Here is a 10,000-nt window from a genome sequence, read left to right on the forward strand (position 1 = left end):
CCCTATATGATCTAATAACTACTAGCAAGCATTTCCTTGGTGTTATTGACTGGTGGATTGTATTGTGGGGCGCTTGGCCGCAGTGTGGTTGGGTTGGTTGCGGTTCTGCTCTCAGGCTGGGCTTTGCTGTCAGCGGTGGCTGTGCCTGGGTTGTGTGACTCTAACTGACTGGTTGTGTGTTTGTTGTCCTGCAGGATCCCTGCGCACTACGTGTACCCACAGGCCTTCATGCAGCCTAGCATGGTCATCCCTCATGTGCAGCCCAGCGCAGCAGCCTCTGCCACCGCCTCCTCCCCGTACATCGACTACACCGGAGCCGCCTACGCACAGTACTCTGCTGCTGCAGCTAGCGCTGCCGCCGCCGCCGCCTATGAGCAGTATCCCTACGCCGCCTCCCCCGCGGCGGCCGGCTACGTCGCCACCACGGGCTACGGTTACGCGGTCCAGCAGCCCCTTGGGACCGCCGCACCGGGGTCAGCTGCCGCTGCAGCCGCGGCCTTCGGCCAGTACCAGCCGCAGCAGCTGCAGGCCGACCGCATGCAATAGCAGTCACTGCAGCTATTGGACATGAGTGGAGGGGAGGCCCTCCCCTGGCCTCAGCTGATTGGCTATGAAGAGGAGCGGAGAAGGAAGAGGAAGAGAGAGGGGCCGGAGGGGTGGGCATGTCAGTGACGGAGTCGTCAAGAGGGGGATGATGATGATGATGATGATGATGGTGGTGGTGATGCTAGTGATGGTGAGGTGGGAACTCTATACAGTAGCTTTCCAACTTGCTGTGCTTAAACCAAAAAAAACCGAGAAAATGTAAAAATTCACAGAACAAAGTAAGGAAGGTGATTTATTATTATGATTATTATTATTGTTATCATCATTATTAATATTATTATTATTATTACTATTATTATTGTAGTAGAGTATTTATTTATATAGGAGAAATGAAACAACTAATCTCTGTGGTTGGTGTATGTGTAAACAAGGCCTTAAGTCCCATTGCTGTCATTAACGTAGGAGACCGTTCTCTTTTTGCGGGACACTTAGAGGTGTCCCAAAACTGTTTTTGGTTCTGAAGCCCTTATAACCTATATTTATTATTACATTTCAAGGGCTCTTGTTGTCGTTCTGTCTTTTCAAGTGCATTGAAGTAAATTTTCTGATAATCAGGGAAATGGAGCCGTTTCCAGTGTGTTAGTAAAAAGACAACCTCTGCCTGTCAGGGAGTAGCTGAATTGACTGTGGAAAGGAGAAGGGTCGTAGCTTGTGTCACACGTTAAGAACTACCTTTTATCTTCCTGATGCTGAATGTCCCTTTTTGACGATGTATCTCGACCTCTTGACCTATGCAAAGCAAACAAATCAGCAGGAGACAAAAAAAACTGCAGGAAATACTGAAAATGTCATCAACTCATCAACTCTACAAAGGGCGTCATGAACAATATGAAGCCACTCACAAAGACACAAAGAAAGAAAAAAATGGTTTCAGACAATGAGAAGCACCAAATCAGTTACTTTCAAACACACACACACACACACACACACACACACACACACACAATTGTGCGTACATAGCAGTTAAGGACAAAGGCCCCAGTTGTGTTCCTCTGGCTCTATGTGGTGGATGTAGTCAGAGTGAAAAAGAGAGAGAGAGAGAGACAGAGAGAGAGGGAGAGAAAGGGAGAGAAAGAGGGAGAGGGCAGCTGCCGGTGGGGGTGGAGGGGGTGGGGTGGGACAGTTAACCCAGCGCCACACAGACGGATCACTCTGGAAAGAACGCATCACTTGTGCTCGTTTGTTGAGCTGTCACATTTTAATCCCTGGGCCCATTTGGGAACTGCCCCTCTCCGCCCCCCCCCCCCCCCCCCCCCCCCCTAGCCTTCCCCCCCCCTGGCCCTGCCCCTGTCAGCACTTCCACCTCTGTCCTCTGTCCTAGAGCCGGGCTGGTGTCAGGTACACAGACTGCCCTCTTACCCGAGTAACCCTCACAGCCTCACCCCCCCCCCCCCCTTACCTACTCCAACAACTGGGCTGCCTCATGTGTGTCTGGAATGGGGGGGAGCGGGGGGGGGGGGGGACTGCAGGTGCTTGACATATGAGTATGTGGGTTCTTCGTGTGCCTTACATTTGTATTGCTATTTAAGAGAAAATCAAGAGATCTACTATTTAAGATATTTATTTTGAGAGTTGACAATGTTGCGCTCTATGGGCAGAGACCTAGTGGCGGTACTGTATTAATACTATTATGTATTCATCTCAAGGCATATAAGTTATTGAGTAGATTTAGTTGTATTATTATTATTATTATTATTATTATTATTAACATACTCAACCAAAAATGTTGATGTAGGATTTATTTAAGATACAATTCTGTATGTGCACTGTACAATTATATTTTTTGCCTTTTGAATCTTAGAACATGACATTAAATATTGGCTAGTTTAATGCCTTTTGTATGAAACGTATTTAAATGCAGGCCTATTTGCGTGCAGATTGTACTCTGCCTCTTCTATGTTTAGAACTGTTTAAAAGACAAAAAAAATCCTGACAAAAAATCGAGCAAATGCTGCTTTATACATTAGAATGTATAGTTGTTGTCATGGTTCAGATAGATGTGCTTCTATTGCTTTTAATATTCATCAGATGGGCTATTTTACACTGTTGGGAATTTTTATACTTGAACTATTTCTTACAAGGGAAAATATGAAAATAAATGACAAAAAAAACTTTTTAAGGAAGCTTTTCATTGTCACTGGATTAAGGCATGTAAAGTGTTATTTACTATTTAAATGCAAAGGTCCTGTTGGTATTAAAACTTTATTTCAGAATTTCAACACTATTTACTCTAAATTGAAATAAAAGGTTCTATATTTAAACATAATCGTGTTGTTGTTATTTACAATGGCCGTACGAAGTCTGTTGGATGTTAAATTGAGAATATTTTTTTAATTGTTTAGTTTTGTTTGTGGTTCGTCTGGGTTAGGGTTAGGGTTAGGGTTAGTACAGACTAGAGATCTAGAGATCTAAACCTTGTTGATGTATCATTGTCATTGTTAGTCTCCAAAGCAAATTTGTAAGTGTTAAAGAGGTAGGTGTAAGTGCCACAGCACATTCATATGGTTAATTATTGATGATCATCTGCATATTCAAAGCTGTTAAAAAATGCTCAAGATTAGTTTAATAGTGTTCTTTGGATAGCAGAGTTTGGTGCACTTTGAATTGTGTGTGTTCTACCTCAATTACTTGAGTAATATTCATAATTGTGTGTGTGTGTGTGTGTGTGTGTGTGTGTGTGTGTGTGTGTGTGTGTGCATATGCGTGTGTGTGTGTGCGTGCATATGCGTGCGCGTGTGCTTGTGTATGTGAGTAAAAAATGTTCATTAGTATGCATCTTCTCATTGTGTCACACTGTCACTTAAGTCCCCTCCACCATTTCACCCTGGTTGTGCTGATGACGTTGGACACACATTCCCCTCGCACAAGCAAACTCGTCTGGAATCAGAGAGGTAGAAAATGGGATGTCCTGGGAAAGCCAATTAAGGATTTAGAGACTTTCTAATCAATAAGATATGCCAGGAGGCCTGCTACACCTCACTGCGTTCTCCTGCCTGGCGTGAAGCTGGAGCAGACCCTGGTGTAGGTGTAACACGACACTGGCCAGCACTGCTGCCATGACTGCCATGACACAGCAGAGGTAGAGGCCTTCTGTGTGACATCAGCATGGCCTGCATGGCATCTGACCTGTCATGATCGAATCCAGTGGCAGTTTGTGTGCATTGGTGTGTCACCAAGAGTTAAAGGAGGGACGCGTCGTGAGGAAGAAGGTCCTGTCCAAACTTTGGTAACATGCCGTCTCCGCCTTGACCAGATAAGGGTGAGCCTGAGGGTGAAGAAGATGGTGACTATGATGGTGGTGGTGATGAAGATGGTGATGATGATGACCATTGTGAACATTATTTTACAAACCTCTTGAATTATAATGTCCGTCCATCACTGTTGTGAGAACAAATGCCTTGCTTGTCGTTGGGTTGTTGAGCTATGGGCAAGTCTAGACCCCCTCTCAGTGCAACACAACACAAATGTCAATCAGACGTTCCATTTTTAGACGAGGTGTCTGGGGCTCCTTGCTCAAGACCGGGCAATAGAGAGAGGGGGGGGAGAGAGAGAGAGGGAGAGAGAGGGAGAGAGAGAGAGGGAGAGAGAGAGAGAGGGAGAGAGAGATTGGAAACACTGCAATGGTCCGCTCACTCCACTGCGCTGTCAGGTTCGCCAGTATTGCTTAATTTGGAAGTCCCGGAAGCGCAGGGTCCTCTGCGAGATTGACTGACAGGGAGGCTGGGGACCGCGGCAGAAGCAGGGACGAATCTTCCCCGGGATATAACAAAAAGCTGAAGAAAACTAGATAACTTCAAGATTCCATAAGGACCTAAAATAGAAGGTAAATCTGTTACTTTGTTTGTTAATTTGTTTCCAAATGAATGTCATGTTATGTTTTTACGGGGTGGGATCATTGGATGGGATCAGGGAAAAGGTGCGGAACCGGGTGTGCGGTGCGATTGTAGCTGGCCCGCAGCATTGTAACGCGTGCGCGTATTCTATTCGTTGTGCCGGCAGGAAAAAGAAGACACCAATACCAACAAAGGTCTGAACAATTGCTCTTTTCATATTCATTGTGTGCGGTCTGGGTGTCTTGTGTTTTTGTTTAGCCTACATTACATTGTGTATTGGCGGTGTTTCGGTATTTTATGGAATTGAGTAACGCTTGAAACCCGTAGGCTATAGGAATTTCAAAGGTTTTTTCTCAAATATTGCCAAAAAAATACAAATCGATTTAGTCCTATTTCATGGTGTTGGTGAACTAGGATGATGGTAGTATAGCACATAGTTTGCAGCATTATTGTCAATGACGACGTAGGTTACAATAGAATGAGCTGATGACATGTCAATATTTTATTGTCCACGTTTTATTGTTTTGGTGTCGTGTGCAGCTTATATGCCTTTAAGTATGTGATGCTATTGTCATACCTTCTATGACCGCTGTCATATTTGATGAGACGCATAAACATGTCCATCTAGTCAATGGAAGACTACAGTTCTTACCATTAAATGATTGCGCTTGTGTGCAATACTAGTCTTGGGGTTAAATAATGTCTTAGAAAATATCTAAGAATGTCTAATGTCCACGAAATATTATATTAGCTATAGCATGGATATGGATCAATAGTTAGACTGTTTTTATCAATTACTTTTTCAAATTGATGTGTATGGATATTTAGATTACGACTACTGTCGTACAATTTATCAGCTTTATTATGATAAAAGTTTGCAGGCTTCTTTTTTTCTAACTGATGAGATTCAAATGTCAAATAGATGTTTTCCAAGGAGACCCATCTCCAAGAAACAGATGCTCCTCGTGAAGGCGTTTGGGGCCTATCAAGCAGCGCTGAACCTTTAGACTAGAATAGACTACAGTATAGCACCCCTAAGTCAAAGCGTAGCCCAATATAGCACAACGATCAGATACCAGGGCAGAAGGTTCAGAAAACCTCATGGAAAGCTTAGTATGTATTATGTTGTACCTCTCTCATTTCAATGTAACAACACAGTCTGCTTTCACAGCTGTTGAGTCTGTCTCACGACAGTCCATTGATTTGTTTTGGTTGAAGCGTTATGTTTCTCATGATTCCTGTGTGAAGATATCCACATTTAAGATGGTTTGTGATTTTTGTGATAGTTTCTGCATGGCTTTATGGCATCTCTGTTTGTAAGCATAAGGCTGCTGCTAAAGGGCCTGGTTTTTGTTGCACAGGAGGTTGTGCGCATGTCCTCTTACCACAGGATGGCCGGTGCCTCTCTTGCTGTTCCCCATAAGATGCTACTATCACTCAGCTCCACACAAAGCAGGCCTAGTTGATTCCCAAAACCTCTAAAAGAACTAAATGTCATTCTGCACGGTCTCTCCATTGCCGTGGAAACTTTGACAAACTCATAATGGTACATAGGTGCTAATCAAAATGAACTGTGCAGATTATTGCTGTTTCTTTCACACAGCTTCCAAATTAAGTTTTTGACATATCCTCAGGAGCAAATACCTTGTGGATGGGGCTTGAGCAAATACAGTGGCGGACTCTTATTGTAGTCTGTAGCATGATGGATATTAGTTCAGTGTCCTATTCACCATGCCTGACATACACGTAGTCGGCAATATTGTGGTAGGAAAATGACTCAATCTGGGGCTCAAAGGCACTTATGGATCAGGCCTAAAGACACATTTCAGAATTTTCTGATGGACAAGAAGAGTTTTATTTTATTCTATTCTATTCCGTTCCTGAGGAATTACAAATGACTCCAGACCAGCGCTCAGGTAATGGGCCTACCTGCTCACTGACTGTAACAGTCATCACACGCAATCCAGTGTTGTCACTGGATATAGAACATATAGAACATATAGAACATATAGAACATATAGAACATGGGTGTACAACTCCAGTCCTTGAAGTCTGCAGTCGTGTGATTTTAATTTCAGCCTAGCTTTTAATTTCTCCTTTATTCTCTGTTTACCCATAGAGTGCACATGGAAATGCTAGGACGTACCAGCAGATACTGTGACATTATACTGTAGCGGTGTTTCTCAACTCCAGGCCTTGAGGGCCCTCAAGACTGCACATTCTCTTTGTTTCTCTGCATTACACACCTGATTCAACTAATCAACGTGTTATATTCTCATCAAGGCCTTAAATAGTTGAATCAGGTGCCTAAGCAGTTGTCCCCACCCTGCCTTGCACACTACACACAGTTCTAGTGGCTGTGCCTGCAGGCTCTCTAGGGCTTGTGCTGCAATCCCACAGAAATAGCCCCTGAGGCCCATGTTAGGCATTTCGCACTGCCAGGGGAAATCTCTAGAGAGATTATAAGATTACACCCAGCCTGCGTATCCTATACACCACCCCAAATGAGTGACTGAACTTTCAGGCTTAGTCCTGCTGACTGATGGGTGGGCTAGGTGCTAGGAAGAGGAAGGCACGGTCTAGGCAAGGTAAACACAGGGAATGAGTTATTGTTTTGTATCAGGCAGATCAATGCATGTGAGTATTGCTCAAGGATGCGTGGTTCCTGCTTTGATGGAGTAGACTGTTCTGGAGTCTGCCTTTGGGGAGGACCAAGATCCTAACTTGAGATCCGCCGCATGCAGATCTCAAGTCAGGATTTCAGCCTGTGTGTTTAACATTGGGTTAGCCTAAAGTTGCTTAGAACTATGTTCAACCTGGATGTGCGTGTGTGTGTGTGTGTGTGTGTGTGTGTGTGTGTGTGTGTGTGTGTGTGTGTGTGTGTGTATATGTACATGGAGGACTCATGATCCACTGTGTGACAGTGACATCACTGATGAAGAGAGCTGTGGAAATCGTTTTGCTAACGCTGGAGAAATGTAATCAGGCGAATGGTCAGGCCAGTGAGGTCACTCTCCACTGATAACATCCAGATCAGGTGACCAGATAGAGTTTCTACCCAACCAACTTCTGTCTCCCTTTCAAGGAAATACACCGCAACTATGTCTACAGTCTTTTAAAATGCACCTTTCTTCCATATAACCCTCATACCATTGTTCAATATTTAAAACACCTCTCACTCTTGTGTTATGTAATTTTCACTTTGTAAATCCAATCAGTGAAATATTTAGATTTTCAGAGGGGTTTGCTGTGGGCTTTGTTACTTTGTGTGCCCTCCACGTACAATTAGCTCAGTGCGTCCCTGTGTATCTTCCCTGTGTAATCTAATTGCTTGTTACATTCCTGTAGTTAGAGCAGCATCCAGTAGAAGGTGTGGCTCTGTGGCAGCAGAACAGAGAACTGAACTGCTTTGATAAACTTTGATAAACTCTCCTGTACTAAATCTAGCCAGGGCTCTAAAGGCATGATGACCCATCAGTATACCACAGAATCACATGGCTTTTTGTGTTCTGAAAAGCTTGAATCCTAGAAGTAAAGGGTGGTCGTGGGTGGGTGCTCTCACCATGTCAGTGGCTTGATTTGACAAAGATGGCAGAATGGAATTATGACAGTTGAGAAATGAGAGAGATCTGTGTTAGTTTATAAGGATAACGTTTTGACCCAAACTGGGTCTTTGTCAGGACGTGATTGGCCATAGAAGTTCTCAAAACGTCAGAATTGCTTTTGGAGGGAATCTACACTGACATTTGGACAGTGATTCAAACCCATGGTCCATATGCAGGACTGGACCCAGCCCTGGATGAGTTCCAGTGATCCAGAGAACAGTCTTGTGACTTTCCCTGTCTCATTTCAGACTTGTCACCATGGAAACACTAGTGGAGAGGCTGGAGAAGGCTGTGATTCGCCTGGAGCAGGTGTCCATTAAGATGCAGGCGTCCAATGGCATGGCCAATGGGGACTACATCAATGGAATTAATGGAGGTGAGTAGAACCAGTGTTCCATAGAGTGCTTTGAAACGGCTTATAGAGCGGTGACTAACAGGCTCTGGGTTCAAGGCACTCTTCAAATATAAAAGTTAAAATGCCTTTATTCAATTGGCATGTCCTCAAGGAGGTTTTGTTTTAAAAAAAAATTATAATAATTTAATTGTATTTTATCCTTTATTTAACCAGGGATTCTCATCTCTTTTGCAAGTGAGCCCTGGCCAAGGTAGCATACACAAAAGTTACACAGACACAGAAAACACAACACAGTACCTAACATACACAGTAGTATAGCAATTCACTTGGTAAAAACAGTGTAAAGCACATGGAATAACTTAAAGGAGCTGTGGACCCTACCGTGTAGGTAGGAAGTGCTATGACGAACTGGTGGGGAATGAATGAAAAGCCGGAGTATAGATCACAGAAGGGCGGTGAGGAGACGAGCCGCAGGTGTGTAGATGATGACGTCACTATCGGCAGCCACGCCCACACCAGACACCCAGGCTGGGAAGAGGGAGAGACACTGACACTGACTAGGTGGAAGTGGAGGGCGTGACACTTTGACCGTACTGTTAACATGACGATACCCATACGCCAACCCCCCTGGCAGACATTTGTCTCACTTGTTACCCCTGGTATCCCCAAAACAACAATCTAAAAGACAAATTCCAACATGCCAAGACTGTAATACCTGAAAATCTAACCTCTTTTCCCATTGTTTTTTCCCTATTCCCTTCTTCCTCCGCTCCACTCCTCCTCCCTCTGTAGGTCTGGCCCAGTATGTGGAGGACTTTGACATGCTACTAACGGGTCCAGTGTCTGAGTACCTAAGGAACAGCCGAGCCATAGGAGAAGATGTGGAAAAGCATGTGGGTGCAAGTGTGTATGTGCATGTGGGTGCAAGTGTGTATGTGCATGTGGGTGCAAGTGTGTATGTGCATGTGTCAAGGTCATAACTGTGAGGGGGTGGGGGGGGGGTCTAGACATTAAATTAAGATCAATCCACACAAATGTTCTCACTTACACACACACACACACACACACACACACACACACATACACACACACACACACACACACACCATCTGTCTCAGACAGCGGGCTGTCCACAGCTGCTGTCTTGGTCTGAAACTGTCGGTCCACAGTAAGTGAAATGAAACAGTCCTTTTTGAAGATATGGAGCTGAGAGACCCAAAGTTTAGCTTTAATGCGGGATAAATCCAGCTGTCGTCGTTGTAAAATAAGAAATTCTCTGAAACAGTGCGAGGAAGGATTTTGAGAAGAGCACTTGTGGACCACTTCTCTTCTCTGCCAGCTCTGTGTCAATGGGACTTTGACGGGACGTTTTATTTTAAAGACAGATTTCCCCCCCCTTTTGTCTGCTGCAGATCTGGTTGGCTCTGTGAACCTGAGGGTTAATCTGTGTGGGGTCCAGGGCTTCACCAGGGAAAACCTCTCTAGCTTGATGGAAGCAGTGATTTAGATGACAGTCCGTTTCCTGTCCCCTACAAAGCTATGGGCGGGAGTGTGTTTGAACTTTGACCCTACGTTCCAATATTAAACTGCAACACGAGCAC

The 10,000-nt window shown here is 44.4% G+C and overlaps 3 protein-coding genes across 3 annotated transcripts in view; 2 read left to right on the forward strand and 1 right to left on the reverse strand.

The window, feature by feature from the left end:
• The window catches only part of rbm24a (RNA binding motif protein 24a), a 9,333-nt gene extending 7,542 nt beyond the window's left edge, over positions 1 to 1,791 (forward strand). Inside the window, exon 4 of the mRNA XM_083680452.1 lies at positions 195 to 1,791. Within this exon, the coding sequence (XP_083536578.1) occupies positions 195 to 546 (352 nt within the window). The 3' untranslated portion in view covers positions 547 to 1,791. The remainder of the gene's footprint in view (positions 1 to 194) is intronic.
• The window catches only part of uqcrb (ubiquinol-cytochrome c reductase binding protein), an 87,626-nt gene that overhangs the window by 41,786 nt on the left and 35,840 nt on the right, over positions 1 to 10,000 (reverse strand). The window lies entirely within an intron of this gene.
• cap2 (cyclase associated actin cytoskeleton regulatory protein 2) overlaps positions 4,373 to 10,000 on the forward strand; it is a 17,115-nt gene continuing 11,487 nt past the window's right edge. Inside the window, exons 1-3 of the mRNA XM_083680449.1 lie at positions 4,373 to 4,429; positions 8,293 to 8,420; positions 9,192 to 9,292. Coding sequence (XP_083536575.1) covers positions 8,303 to 8,420; positions 9,192 to 9,292 — 219 coding nt within the window. The 5' untranslated portion in view covers positions 4,373 to 4,429; positions 8,293 to 8,302. The remainder of the gene's footprint in view (positions 4,430 to 8,292; positions 8,421 to 9,191; positions 9,293 to 10,000) is intronic.

The sequence above is a fragment of the Argentina silus genome (genome assembly GCF_951799395.1).
Source record: "Argentina silus genome assembly, chromosome: 11".
Classification (NCBI taxonomy): domain Eukaryota; kingdom Metazoa; phylum Chordata; class Actinopteri; order Argentiniformes; family Argentinidae; genus Argentina; species Argentina silus.